The 14,889-nt window shown below is 62.7% G+C and overlaps 1 protein-coding gene across 1 annotated transcript; it reads left to right on the forward strand.

Annotated features, from left to right (window-relative positions):
- Positions 1 to 1,040: 1,040 nt before the first annotated feature.
- On the forward strand, positions 1,041 to 11,837 carry SLC4A1 (solute carrier family 4 member 1 (Diego blood group)). The gene is made up of 19 exons (XM_054000009.1): positions 1,041 to 1,132; positions 1,241 to 1,337; positions 3,633 to 3,706; positions 3,889 to 4,066; positions 4,146 to 4,281; positions 4,458 to 4,599; positions 5,003 to 5,072; positions 5,625 to 5,809; positions 6,131 to 6,341; positions 6,452 to 6,658; positions 6,867 to 7,015; positions 7,474 to 7,668; positions 8,980 to 9,147; positions 9,295 to 9,384; positions 9,494 to 9,660; positions 9,771 to 10,024; positions 10,111 to 10,280; positions 10,494 to 10,667; positions 11,008 to 11,837. Exons 1-19 carry the CDS (start codon positions 1,115 to 1,117, stop codon positions 11,086 to 11,088), a joined length of 2,766 nt encoding a protein of 921 aa, XP_053855984.1. The 5' UTR covers positions 1,041 to 1,114; the 3' UTR covers positions 11,089 to 11,837.
- Positions 11,838 to 14,889: the final 3,052 nt, after the last annotated feature.

A 14,889-nucleotide genomic window follows, 5' to 3' on the forward strand; every position in this document is an offset into this window, starting at 1 on the left:
CTGGAACAGCGGCTTTGGGGGTCCCGGGCCATGGCACCCCTCCTCAGAGACTCTGGGCTGGGGCGGGCGGGGGTCGGGGTGAGGAGGTTTCAGGAGGGGGGGTCCGGACCCCCGGGTCCCTCCGGGGCTGCCCCGGGGGGGAAAGTGGGGGGGGCGGAGTGCGGGGCAGGGCGCCCCCTGGCGGTTGTCCCGCGGCGCAGCCCTGGGGCAGCTGCGGGGGGGGCCAAGGGGGGGCAGGGGACACGCGGGGAGGACAGGGGACACGGGGGTCACGGGGGGGGGGGCGGGCACTGGGTGCTGCAGAGGATCTGGGGGCTGATGGAAGGGCAGCAGCAGGGGCCTCCCCAGCCGTGCACTCTGGGGGGCTTTGGGGTGCTCACCCCGTCCGGGTTTGGGGTGTGCCGTGAGTCCAGCTGTGCCTCAGTTTCCCCCCTTCTCCCCACCGGCTCTGCCAGGGGCTGTGGCCGTGTGCTGGGGGATCAGGGCACTGCGTGCGGGACCCCAGCCCGTGTGTGTGGGACTGTACAGGACCCCCATACATGTGCAGAGGGCTGCAGGGGGCTGCAAGGGGTTGTGCGGGACCCCAGACATGTGTGTGGGTCTATATAGGACCCCCGCCCACACACGAGAGGGTCGTGTGGGATCGCAGGCCCTGAGCGTGGGTCCATATGGGACCCAGCCCCCGGCTGTGGGTTCGTGCAGGGGCTGACCCTGAGCACAGGGCACGCTGTGCGTTGGCACGGGTGGCTCAGGGCAGGATGCCACGTCCCTGGTGGGAAGCTGCCGGGGCTCTGCCATGTCCTGACGTCGGTTCCCATCCCGTTTGGCGACAGGGCAGGGCATGACTTCCCTGGGGACCCCCAACCCCAGGACCTCCCAGCCCGTGGGGAGCGGGTTAGGCGGGCAGGGGCTGCGGGAACGGCCACGGCGTCCAGCCCCAGCCCCAGCCCTTGGGACAAACGCCGGTCCCGGGGGCACCGAGCGATGCCCTGCTCTCTGCTAACTTGTTCTCTCTCGTTTCCCCCGTGCCCACCCCGCAGAGCGCCGGGTTATGGTGGCACCGGGCTGAGCGCCGGGACGCGCCGAGGCGGCAGCGGGGGCCGAGCCCGGAGCCATGGAGGGGCCCGGCCAGGTAGGGACACCCGGCCCCCCCCCCGGCTCCGCCGCTGCGCCCCGGCACGGCCCCGGCGAGGCGTTGGGGGTGCCGGACCCTGCTGACCCCCTTCTCTCTGTCCCACAGGAGGCCTACGAGGAGGGGATGAGGAGGACCCTGGACCCCAAAGGCTACGAGGACCCTGGCCTAAGGAGCTCCCAGCTGTCCCTGGGCGAGATGAGCAGTGAGTGGCTCCTGGGGTGCTGGGGGCACTTGCAGCGTGGGCACCAGTGCTGCACAGGGGTGGCATTGCATGGGCACCAGTGTCACAGCGGTGCCAGCGCTGCACAGGTGTGGCAGAGCACGGGTACCGGCGTGTCACCCGGGCACCGGTGTCGCAGAGGAGGCAGCGTTGCATGTGTGACAATGGCATTACACGGGTGACAGCTTTGCAGGGGTGATGGCACCGCAGGGGCACTGGCACCAGCTGGGTGCCAGCATTGCAGGGCCACCAGTGGCTCAAGGTCATGCATGGGCAGCAGAGTTTTGTGGGCGCAGCTATGCAGGGACACCAGCATGGCTCAGGGGCGTTGCAGGGGCACCAGCAGTGCATGGACACAGGCGTTTCATGGCTGCCAGCTTCTCGTGGGCACGCATGGCACATTGGCACCTCGTTGCGTGGGTGCCAGCATGGCGCAGGCACGTTGCATGGGTTGCACAGATTGACTTGCATGAGCACAGGCGTCTTGCATGGATGCGTTTCCTGGGTGCCAGCGTGGCACCGGCAGTGGGGCTCGCTCGGAGCGCGGGGCCAGGCAGGGACACCCACCCTCAGGGTGGCATCACCCAACGGGCAGCGGCTCCCTCTGCCGAAACCCTGGAGCCCTGAGGTGCCACCTCCAGCTGCGGGTACCTGGAGCGGGGCTGAGCCTGGGGACACCCGAGGTCCTTGAGCCCCTCGGAGGGAGGTGAGGGGAGTTTGGGGTCTGCGTGCCACGCAGCGTCCCCTTGCCCCAGGCACGGTTGTTTCGGAGCTGCCACCCTGAGGAGGTGTTTGGGCTCGGGTCCCCCGCTGGGGTGACACAGATGGGGTAACGCTGCCGCCTGTTCTGCGCAGGGGCCGGCGCTGGCATCGGGTCCCCCCTGCAGGCGTGGAGGGCCAGGGCGGAGGATCTGAAGCCCCTGCGGTGAGTCCCCAGATCGGGGCGGGGGCTCTGCCTGCCCGGCTGGCATCCCCGGGGGAGGCTGGTGGCACCCGCGGTGCCCGGCGCTGAACCCCCGTGCCCGCGGTGTGTGTTTTGCAGCCAGTATCTGCCCGGCCGCCGGGGATTTTATGACCTGGACGGGAAGAGGCGCTCGGCCGGGGCCCCCCCGGGACACCCCAGCCGTGGCGAAGGGCAGCGTGAGTGACCGCGGGGGCCCCGGGGGACAAAGCCCAGCCCCGGCGTCCCCCCCACCTCAAGCCCTCCATCGCGCTGCCTGCCCCGGTTCTGCCACCCCCGTGTCCCACCCTCCGCGGGGGGACGGTCACCCGGGCGTCAGGGCACGCCGCGGGGTGACCGCTGCCACTTGCCCGTAATCGCCCACTGATTGAGGATAAATAAAGTCTTTGTTTGGGGTGAGGACAAGAACCACTTGGGGCTGAACGCTGGCTGGCGCCGGGCGGCTCGGTGGCGGTGGCGGCGGGCAGGGACGAGGACACGCTCGTGCCCACGTGCCACGGCCAGCACCGTCGGGGACACAGTGACAGGGGACGCGCCCCATCCCTGCTGCCATGGGCGCAGCATCCTTCCCCCGGCGGAGCGGGATGCGGCTCTTGCAGCATCCCCCCGCCGGGTGACCCGGCTGGGGACGGCGAGGGGACCGCGGTGGTCCCCGTCGAGGCTGGAGGGGGACGGCGTGAGCCTGTCCCCACGGTGGGGTGACAGCGGGCGGGCGGGAGCCGTGCTGGTGTTTACTGTCAGCAAAGGAAGTGCTGCGGGATTTACGGTGCACACAGGGCGGCCGCGGGGATCGGTCCCCACTTTATAGGGACGGAGCGGCGGGGACATGGGGAGCGCTGGGGGGGCCGCAGGTAGGCAGGGGACGGGGACAGGGACACCTCGGGGGTCAGGCTGGCCGGGGATGTGCTGTCCCCGTGCTCCAGAGGTGGTGCTCGGTCCTGGGGCTGTGCCGGTGGCAGGGCGATGGCCACGAGCCCCGTCCTCACCCCGGCTCCGGTGATGTCCCCAGACTGTCACCCTGCCCCAGGGGCCGGGCTGTGGGGATGTGATGGGACCGAGGTGGGCACCGGCAGGGCGAGAATCGGCGGAGTGGCACGTCCAGCAAACTCCAGCTGGGTCTGGGGTGGGGCAACACGGGGGGCACGTCCAGCGAGTGCCCAGCAGGGCTGGGGTGGGGATGATGGAGAAGGGGACACGTCCAGGTGACCCCAACGGGGGCTGGGATGGGCGTGATGATAGGAGGCACCACAAGCCGGCCCCAGGGGGGTCCGGGCTGGGGCAGGGACTGGCTAACGTGTTGGTGGCTCCACTTGCAGCTGTGTCAGTGACCGATGTGGACCCGGAGGCAGCAGGGAGCAGGAGGCTCCTGTCCCAGCAGGACACCCATGAGGTGGGTGCTGCCCCAGGGACCCCCATTGCCTCCCCATTCTGGGGGTGGGTGGACTGTGGTGACCCTGGGGCCAACCTCACAGCTCAGCCCTGGGGATATCAGGGCACTGAGGGGGGTGCTGAGTGTGCTGGGGGTCCCCAGTGTGGCCAGGGACACGCTGACCCCTCCATCTCTGGCTGCAGGGATACGTGGAGCTGCACGAGCTGGTCCTGGACAATGCAAAGGACTTGTGCTGGATGGAGGCCGGCCACTGGCTCAAGCTGGAGGAGGACTTCCAGGAATCGGGGGACTGGAGCCAGCCCCATCTCTCCTTCCTGACCTACCACAGCCTCCTGGAGATCCGCCGGGCTTTGAACAAAGGTGGGGACAACTCCAGGGACCACCAGGAGGGTGGCGAGGACCCTGCGCTGGCTGGATGGTGACAGTGCTGTCCCCACAGGTGCCATTCTCCTCAACGTGGAGGCCAACTCGCTGCCGGCCATCGTCCACATCCTCCTGGACCAGCTGATCTACGAGGGGCAGATGAAGCCGCAGGACCGGGACGATGTCATGAGGACGCTGCTCCTGCGCCACAGGTACGGCCAGGGCTGGTGGTCCGGGGGGATCCCAGGGTCTGGGACCCTGCCCAGTGTGTGCAGCCAGAGCCTGGCTCGGGGTGGGAAAGCTTTGCCCCTCAGCCCATTTTGGGGGTTCCCTCACACCCACGGAATTGGTGGCACCGGGGGTCTGACGCCACCCCCGGTGTTCTCAGCCACCCCACCGAGGATGAGTCGGTGTGGACGATGCCGCCGGCGCTGGTGCAGCGCTCGGGCACCACCCGGGCCGACGTGGAGCGGCCACTTCTGCGGGAGCAGCGGCCCATGGAGATGAGCAGGATGGCAGGGAAGGAGCAGGTGAGCGGGGACAGGGGGCACTGGGGACATCGGGGTGTGGGGCTGGGCGTGGGAGATGCACCCTGGGTACACACACACGCCTTGGCACACGCAGGTGCACACACACCCCCCTGCAGAGGGGGACACACAGGGAACAGCAGGGGACACTTCAGGGACAGAGGGGGGACTCAGGAATAGTGGGGGACATGCAAGAGATGGAGAGGGACACGCAGGGAACAGAAGGAGGGACACGGGACAAAGGGGGACGTGCTGGGGATGGAGAGGGAGATGCAGGGGAACATGCAGGGGGTAGTGGGTGACACACAGGGGCAGAGTGGGGGGACATGCAGGGTACACAGGGGACCACGGGGGACAGCCATCAAGGCTGGCTGGCTGATTCCTGCCCTCCATCTGCCTCCAACAGAGCGGGGTCCCCAGACCCCAACTCCTGGAGACAATCCCAGAGGGTGCCGAGGCCACCCTGGTCCTTGTGGGTGAGTGGTCAGCGGGCTGGGGGGTGCTGGGCTGGGGGTGCGGGCTCGGGGGGCAGGTGCAGGGTCGGGGGTGCAGGGGGAGCTTTGCCATGTGCCCCTCGCTGCGCTCGCTCACGCGCTGCTTTTCTTGTGCCTTTTTTTGCCTCTCCCCGTCCTCAGCTCTCGCCGCCGCCTGCTGCTGCTCAGTGCTGCTCTCTGGGCCCCTCTCCCCATGTCCCTTGTCCCCATGTCCTCATGCCTCTATGTCCCCTGTGTCCCCATGTCCCAATGTCCCTGTACTCCCATGCCCACCCATCCCTGTGTCCCTGTGTCCCTGTGCCCATGCTCCATGTCCCTGTACTTGCATGCCTACTTACCCTTTGTCTCAGTGACCTTTGTGCCCCTCTCCCATTCTCTTTGTCCCTGTGCCTCTGTGTCACCTTGTCTCCATTCCCAATGTCCCCACGTTTTGCTGTCCCTGTGTCTCTGTGTTCCCATGTCCCCATGGTCCCGTCCCCTGTGTCCCTGTGCATGGTCCCCCATGATCCCTGTCCCGTCCCATCCTCCCCCCAGGCTGTGCAGCCTTCCTGGAGCAGCCAATGCTGGCCTTTGTGCGCCTGAAGGACGCAGTGACACTGGACGGTGTCCTCGACGTGTCCATCCCCATCCGCTTCCTCGTCGTGGTCCTGGGGCCCGACACCCCCCAGATCAGCTACCACGAGATCGGCCGCGCCATCGCCACCATGATGTCCGAGAGGGTACGGCTCACCCGCCAGTGCCACCACCCCCTGAGCACCCTGGACTCCCCATCCCTGGGGTGCACCTTGTCCCCCTGTGCCATGTCCCCCTCTGATCCCCATGTCCCCGTGCCTCTGTGGTCTCACGCTCCTGTCCCCAAGACTCTTTGTCTCACCTCCCTATGTCCCCTTATCCCCAAGCCCGTGTCCCCACGTCCCCCCTCACCCCGTGTCCCCACGTCCCCCCTCACCCCGTGTCCCCGCGGGGACGCTCAGGGCCCGGTGGGTGCCCAGCAGCGCCCGGGGTGCCGGCGCTGGCTCAGTCCCTGCACCGCCCCGCAGGTGTTTCGCCGGGACGCCTACCTGGCCGAGGCGCGGCAGGAGCTGGTGCGGGGCGTGGAGGATTTCCTGGATGCCAGCATTGTCCTGCCGCCCACCGAGGCCCCCAACGAGCAGCTGCTCCGCGCCCTGGTCCCGCTGCAGCGGGAGCTGCTCCGACGGCGCTACCAACCCCTCGAGAGACTGCACATCGGGGACTTCCTGAAAGATCTGGGTACGGCGGGGACCACCCCGGACACCTCCCCGCAATCTCCTGTCCCCCTGGCTGGTGGGATCCCCCCCTTGGACACGGGATCCCCTCATGGCCACCTGATGTGTCCCCAGGGCCGGACAAGGCGGCGGCTGCGGAGGACGATGACCCCCTGCGCAGGACGGGGCGGCCTTTTGGGGGGCTGGTGCGGGACATCCGCCGCCGGTACCCCAAATATCTCAGCGACATCAAGGACGCCCTCAACCCCCAGTGCCTGGCCGCCGTCATCTTCATCTACTTCGCGGCGCTGTCACCCGCTATCACCTTCGGAGGCTTGCTGGGTAAAGGGGGGGACAGGCTGGGGACGCTGCCGGGGACGGGGATGTCCCCCCAGTTGGGCGTGGCGCTGGGGGCATCTCTGCCTTCTCCACCATCCCACGGGGATGCTCCAGGGGGGCTCTTCCCCCTAATCCTGGTGCCGAGAGGTGTGGGGTGGGGGAACAGCGCTGTGCCCCCCAGCCCGACACCCACTGGCTCCGCTCCCCTCAGGTGAGAAGACCAAGGGGATGATGGGGGTGTCGGAGCTGCTCATCTCCACCTGTGTGCAGTGCGTGCTCTTCAGCCTCCTCAGCGCCCAGCCCCTCCTCGTCGTCGGCTTCTCGGGACCCCTCCTCGTCTTTGAGGAAGCCTTTTACTCGGTGGGTGCCCCCTGCGCCCCTGGGTGCCCCCCTGCTGCCACCAGCTGTCCCCACAGTGAGGCTGGGGTGTCTCCACCAGGCCTGGGACAGGGACAGGGACAGAGTGCAGCTGTGTGGGGGATGGCACGGGGGGCATGGCAGATGGAAGGGTGCACGGGGGGTGATGCCACCTGTGATGACCCAGGGGTGACACCACCCAGGTGGTGGCCCTGGGGTGATGTGAGGTGCATGACACCACGTGGGTGATGCCGAACAGCTGACCCTGTGTGGGTGACACCCCATGGGCGATGCTGGGCAGGTGCTGCTGGGTGGGTGATGCCACGGGGGCCCTGCCACACCGAGGTACCCCCACCCCCATCCCAGGAAGGCAACACAGAGCCACCGTGGCTCCAGCACAGCTGGGTGCCCATGCCAGGGGCTCCAGGGGACTGACAAGGCTGTGCCCTCTGGCTCCCCAGTTCTGCAGCAACAACGGCTTGGAATACATCGTGGGACGGGTCTGGATCGGCTTCTGGCTGATCCTGCTGGTGCTGGTGGTGGTGGCCTGCGAGGGCAGCTTCCTGGTGCGCTACCTGTCCCGCTACACCCAGGAGATCTTCTCCTTCCTCATCTCCCTCATCTTCATCTTTGAGACCTTCTCCAAGCTGGTCACGGTGAGGGACACGGAGGGGTCCCACGGTGGGGGTGGGGGGCTGCAGATTGTGGTTATCACCCAGGTTTCCATAGATACAGTGGGATACAGGTGAGGGACTGAGTCTCCTGGTGCTTCCTCCCCTTTTCCAGGTTTTTCCCAGTTCATGAGGCCCCTTCTCTAGTGCTGATTTAATGCAGCCTGGGGCCCCAGGGTCTGTCCGAGCCCGGGCAGCCGTAGGTGTCCTGGCTAGCACTGGGCTGATAGGCACAACCTGTCCAGGTCCCTCTGGCTAGCTCCAGCCGTGGGCAAGCTTAGCGAGCAGCCCTTAAGTGAGATCAGCTCTTTGATGAATTCAGCTCTTCAGTGATTTCAGCTCTTTACTCACTAAGTGCCTCGCAGAGGCAGGGATGAGAGAGGAGAAGGCTGTGTGAGGTTCCACAGAGGTGTTTTTATTGTCAGCTCCTGCAAAGGGTTTCAGTGACAGCTCTTCTGCCAAACTGGGCAGAAATGGGGGTTTATACAGGGTACAGGGGTGTTGGAAATTGTCCAGTTGCCGGGGTCAGGGCGAATATGACCTATGGTCTTACAGAGAGATAACAAGGGTCCGAGGGCAGAAGAGGGGATACTTTGGTCCAGTCATCATGACTCGGCATTTCTTATCTGAGGCGAGTGACTTCCAAAAGGCGGGAAGTGAGTTACGTCTGTCTGCCACAGCTGGCAGCTGCTCAGGCCTCGGGGATTGACTCCTGTCCCCATAGATGGTACCTGGGAATTTTTGCAGTTCAGGCATGTGGCGACAATAGCTTTTGCTTGATCTTTTGAGAGCTTAAACATTCTGATAAGGGCAGGTACATTTTGATGGTAAAATGCGTGTGACAACTTTGCCTGGGCAAAGACATCAGGGACGTTAGCAGTTTCTATTGCCAAGGCCAGTGCGTTCGCTTTCCTGTTCCCTTCTGTGATAAAGCCTGGGAGATCGGTGTGTGACCTCACATGCATTATATGGTAAGGTTTCTTTCTGTGAGAGATGAAGCGTGTTAATGCCGAAATCAATTGGTGTAACTTTGGATTGGAAACCTCTTTGAGAAGAGCGTGTTCTGCTCTCATAGCTATACCTGCGACATACGTCGAATCTGTGACCAGATTAAAGGGTTTGTCTTTGAATTTATCAAAGGCTCTGACAACAGCTGCTAACTCTGCAGTCTGTGGAGATCCCCCCACTATTTGGATGTCAGATTCCCAATTTTAGGTCTTAGGGTCCTTCCCATGGCAGGGGATGCAGGGGATCCCCATCCCCACTCTGCCTCACTCTCTCCTCTTCCCTCCCCAGATTTTCAAGCATCACCCGCTGCAGCGGGAGTACAACGTGCAGCCTGAATTCCAGCCCGGGGTGCCAGAGCCCAACACGGCGCTGCTGTCCCTCGTCCTCATGGCTGGCACCTTCTTCCTGGCCTACTTCCTCCGTGTGTTCAAGAACAGCTCCTTCCTGCCTGGCAAGGTGAGGGTCCCCTGCACCCCGGGGCAAAACAGGGGTTCAGTGGCTGAGGCCGTGCAAAGTCAGTGCGTGTTCCTGCAGAGGAGGGGGTGGCAGGACCCCCCCCCGGGCTAAGGGGGGCCACACAGGTTTCTCACGCTGTCCCCACAGGTCCGGCGCTTGATCGGGGACTTTGGGGTGCCCATTTCCATCTTCATCATGGCACTGGCTGACTTCTTCATCTGCGACACCTACACCCAGGTCTGGGAGGGCAGGGCTGGGGGGGACGGGTGTCCCCACATGGGGACATGGGAGCGGCTCCTCATCCCTGTATCCCACCCTTCACTCCCCCATCTCTGCTCCCATGCAGAAACTCAGCGTCCCCAAAGGGCTGCAGGTCACCAACGCGACTGCCCGGGGCTGGTTCATCCACCCCATGGGGGACAATGCCCGGTTCCCCATCTGGATGATGTTTGCCTCCGTGATTCCCGCCCTTCTGGTCTTCATCCTCATCTTCCTCGAGACACAGATCACCACGTGAGGATGGAGATATGGGCAGGGGAGGGCTGTGGGGTGCCTGGTGGGCTGGGGATAGAGGGGACCTCCCTGGGGCGCTGCGTCACCAACTGGTCCCTGTGTCCCCCCAGCCTCATCGTCAGCAAGCCCGAGAGGAAACTGGTGAAGGGCACCGGCTTCCACCTGGACCTGCTGCTGATTGTGGCCATGGGGGGGCTGGCAGCCCTTTTTGGGATGCCCTGGCTCAGTGCCACCACCGTCCGCACCATCACCCACGCCAACGCCCTCACCATCATGAGCAAGACCTCTGCTCCGGGCGAGAAATCCCAGATCCTGGAGGTCAAGGAGCAGCGCATCAGCGGCCTCTTGGTGGCTGTGCTCATTGGTGAGCTGGGGAGGGGTCCCCAGATGAGCAGGGAGGGTCGGGGGTCCCCAAGGACTCTTCCCAACCTCTCTTCTTCTCCCCCACAGGCGTCTCCATCCTGATGGAGCCCATCCTGAAGTACATCCCTCTGGCCGTGCTCTTCGGCATCTTCCTCTACATGGGGGTCACCTCCCTCTTTGGCATCCAGCTCTTCGACCGCATCCTGCTCCTGCTGAAGCCCCCCAAGTACCACCCTGACGAGCCCTACGTCACCCGGGTGAGTGACCCCCACGGGTGGCTGTGGGTTTGGGGGTGTCCTGGGCTGTGACACCCCTGCAACTGCTCGGGGCTCCCCAGAGAGCCTCCTCCTTCAGCGCTGACCTTTGCTGGGTTCCTTGGGACGCTGTGCTGCTCCCCGCAGCAGCCAACACCCCAGGAAGGGTGTGGGATGCTGTGCCTGTCCTCAACCCTTCGGCTCCTCGTCCCACAGGTGAAGACTTGGAGGATGCACCTCTTCACCTTCACCCAGATCATCTTCCTCGTGGTGCTGTGGGTGGTGAAATCCACCCCGGCCTCGCTGGCGCTGCCCTTTGTCCTCATCCTCACCGTGCCCCTGCGGCGCTTCCTGCTCCCCATGATCTTCTGGGACATCGAGCTCAAATGTGTACGTAGCCCTGGCACTTCCAGCCCTGTCCCCAGCCCCACCTCTCTCCCTGTTCCTGCTCCCATCCTCATCTCCATTTCTGTCCCTGCCTCATCCCCATCCCTGTTCCCCTCCCCGTCCCTGTCTCCATCCTCCCTCTGTCTCCATCCCCATCTCTGTCACCATCTGCATCCCTCATTCGCACCCGTGTCCCCATCCTCACCCGTCCCTGCCCCATTCCTGTCCCCATCCCTTTCCCCAGCCTCATCCCAGCCCCTATTCCCACCTCCACCCCTGTCAGTGCCCCTGTCCTCAATCCTGTCCCCATCCCTGTCCCCCTCACGGCCTCTCCTCTCTGCAGCTGGACGCAGATGACGCCGTGGTGACCTTTGAAGAGGCAGAGGGGACAGATGTGTACAACGAGGTGCAGATGCCCAGTTAAGGGCCTGCCCCCAGCCCCCCGATGCCCCCCCAGCCCCGCTTCCATCTCCACTGCTGCCATTCTGGGGCCATTGGGCTACCAAGAAGGACTGGGGACACAGTCCCCACCTGCCCACCCTTGGGAATGGGAATGGAGCTTTTTTTTTTTTTGTTTTTCCCTTTTTTTTTGGTCTGTTTTAAAAAGCATTTTGGATGATGTGATCTCACCCCCACTTTGCTGCCTGCTGGCGAAGGGGCTGCCTGGGCTGGCTGGGCCCCCCACGAGCCACCCTCCACCCGTGGCAAGGTGGGATGTGTCACTGTCCCCAAGGCCACCACCAGGCACCCAGCATGGGAAGGAGCTGGAGGAAGACCCCAGAGCCTGGAGGGAGGAGGAGGAAGGCAGGGACAGAGATACAGCAGGATGGGGTCCTTCCCTCTGTCCTCCCCCTCCCCGGGGAGCCCCCCCAGCCCAGCCCCTCTCCCCAGATGAACTTTGAACAAACTGGGACAGACCCTTCAGCCCGTGGAGCCCTTTTCCCATTTTCTCCATCGCTTGCTCCACGGGATGGTCTCAGCTGCTGCGCTGCACTCCCAGCACGTCCCGGAGTCAGGATGCAAACAGTCCAGCAAGGGGGGGTCTATACACTTACAACGAAAACAATCACGCTTAAAAAACACAGAAAAATACTTAAAATTATGCTGGTGCTTCTGCAGGTAGAATTCATTTAGAGCCAAGCAAAAATTAACAAAAAAAAAAAAAAAAAAAGAAAAAAAAAAAAGAAAGAAGGCTGAAAAAGCGCCTCAGGAAAAAAAAAAAAAAAAAGATAAAGAGAAAAAAAAAAAAGTAGCTGCAAGGAGTGATCTGTATATTTGATGCTACTGGGGGGGTTTGTAATTTATTTTTTCAGGCTGGTTGTGCCCCCGCCGCAGTGGGGCCATGTGCGTGTGTGTATATACTAGAGAATTATAGCAAAATCTAGAATTTTCTAGAAAAGATGATTTTAAAGAATCCTGGTCAGGGCCTAAACTCTATGGACCAGTCTGGCAGCGTCATTTAACTGATAAGTTAGTGTTAATTAGTTAATTAGTCCTCTTTATTTTTATAGTGTTTCAGGTAAATCCATGCAGTTTTTCCTTGATTTTTTTCCCTTGCTTGCTCACCATGTCTTGCCTCATTTCCCTTGGGATTGCTCCCAGTCCAGCTGAGCATCCCCCAATCCTGCCAGGGCTGATTCTGCCCTGGGCAGCCCCAAGGGTTGGATGTGACCAGGGTGTAGAGCACCAGATCAGGCTCCAAATTTGCTCCTTTTTGCATAAATCAGAGCAGGGGACCCCAAAATCAGCGGGGGGGGGGGGGGTGGGAAGGGGAAGCCACACCCGGGGTTGCACTGCCTCATGTTTGGGTTGGTTTAGTTTCATGAATTACGTGTCTGAAATAAAAATGTTTTGATCTTTGGGGGTTTCTCCTTCCCTTCCCCACACCTCTGTATCAGGCTTTAATAAACAAATTAATAAAATCAGAAAGGAAATGGGGGTTTTCTTTCCAGCTGGGAATTGTCTGGGCTGGTGCTTTAATTCCCCCCCCCAAAAGAGAGCAGCAGGATCCTTTGAGGGTGTCCATCCCCCCCGGAACGCGCAGTGCAGCTGCACCAGGATCCTTGTCGTGGTACCCTGGGATATCACTGAATCCCAGAACGCCAAGATCCTCGCTGCATCCCAGCCCTCTGGAACGCTCCCCAGAATCATCTCTCGTTGTTCTTTGTGGCCGTGCTCCCCACAGCCACCCCAGGAAGCTCATCCCCCTTCCAGCCCAGCTGCCACCCCACTGCCACGCTGGCCCCATTCCAGGGGGGACTGGGAATATCCTGATCCAGCGCTGCTGGCACAGGACGCAGAGCAGCCCCTGCCCCTCCCCCAGCGCCTGGCACAGGACTGACCCCGATTATCCATAATCCCATTAAGGAATGGGCGACACCGGCACCGGGGCCGTGGGAAGGGCCGTGCCCGTTCGCCCCCAGCCTTTCCATGGGGCAGGAATTGGGAGCAGCATCCACGATCGCTCCCAACCGGAACCCCGAAGCCTCTCTGAGGGGCTGGGATAAAGCCCAGCGTGGCCACCAGGCTGTCCCAAGCCCAGCAGAGCTGCTAGCCCCTGGTTTTTGGAGAGGGAAGCACATGGATGGCGCTTCCCGGCCCAAGACCCGCGGATCCGGCTGCTCCTGTCCCCGTGCCAGCCTCATGTGGAGAAGCCACACCGGTGTCATGTGGAGGGCTGCCAGCCCTGCCTCCAAACCCCCGCGACAGAGGCCAGCATCTCTGCCTGCACCCACCCCGCACATTTCCCACCCTGGGAAGAGTTTGTTGTTCCCTGGGAGATGGCAGCGAGGTCACTGCCGCGGGATCCAGCCCGGGCTGGGGGTGGGAATTTAGGTCAAGCTCTTCTTTGAACTTGCCTCAGCCCTGGGAAATGGGGAGGGAATTAGGGAAGGCCAGGAGAAACGAGGGGGAAATAAATGCTAATTAATTGTTTGCTAATGAGGGGGGGAGAGCATGGAGCTCCAGAGGGGGATCATCATGTTGGAAGGGGAGAACCCCAGTGCCTGCAGCACCACAGGGTGCTCCATGCCACGGGCAGGGGACATGGGACACGGTGGCATCTGCTGGCAGTGTCACTGCTCCTGCACTGAAATAGCAGAAAGGTGAACAAAACCCTCCAAACCTGCGGCTTTATTCTCCAAAAATATTAATTGACACAAGCAACAGCAAATTAAAAATTCTCGTGGTCAGAAGCAAGGCCTGGGAAGGGCAAGGAGAGAGGGGGGTGGTTTGGATGGGCATTTTGGGGGGGTCCCCATTCCCAGCCCACCTGCTGCAGGGTCTGTGGCTCATTCCCAGGTGTGTCTTGCTGGTAACAAAAGCCCCAAGACCACGTTGGGAGAATTGGGACTGGAGCACATTGACAACTCCATTGATTTAAAAAAAAACCTGAAAAATTAGAAATGTCAATTTTCACTTATTGGGCCTGATTGGCTCTAAATATTTTATGTTGGGTTGTTTTTTGTTTTTTTTTTTTTTACTTTTATCATTTTTCCCTCTTGCAAAATAGTGACAATTCCTGAAATTCAGGGATCCAGCCCAGCCCAGGCCCTTTCCCACACAGAATAAATGCATATATTTTTATTTTTAAGCTCTCACAGGAGGGATTAACCAGCCGGCGCCAGTGCCGCCTGGCCGGGCTTGGCACAGCTCGGGCAGGACGTGGCGGAGGAGCCGCCTGTCCGGCTGTCCCTCCCTCTGCCTGATCCTTCCCTTCGGGATAAAGCCCAAATAAGCCACTTGCACAGCCAGGCACTACCCCCGCACCCCAAACCCGCGGTGGGGGGTGGGGTGGTGGTGTGGATGTATACTAATTTAGGGATTAGTATATTTCTTGTTTCCTTGTTTCCTTTTCCATATACACAGCCGTGAAAACCCCCCCGGGTTTCGGCCGTTCCCATCGGTGGGCCCGGGAGATGCTCGCAGCCCACCGAGCTGGGTGACCCCACGTTCCCAAATCCCCGGGGGGGCTGCGCCGGTGGCCCCGGGGCTGCCGGAGCTGGCCCGGCCGGGAGCAGCGCCATGGCCGGAGCCGCCCGGAGCACGCGGAGCTGCGCCGGCCCGGAGCGGCCGTGGCCAGATGGCCGGAGATGGCCGGTGCTGGCCGGAGCTCGCTGGCAGCCGCGGGCAACCGGGGCCGTAGCGCGGCCAGCCGGGCTGCTCGGTGCCGCGGGAGCTGCCGGTACCGGAGGGGCGGCCGGCACCGTGCAGGCGGCCGCTGCCG

The sequence above is a fragment of the Vidua macroura genome, chromosome 27 (assembly GCF_024509145.1).
Source record: "Vidua macroura isolate BioBank_ID:100142 chromosome 27, ASM2450914v1, whole genome shotgun sequence".
NCBI lineage: Eukaryota > Metazoa > Chordata > Aves > Passeriformes > Viduidae > Vidua > Vidua macroura.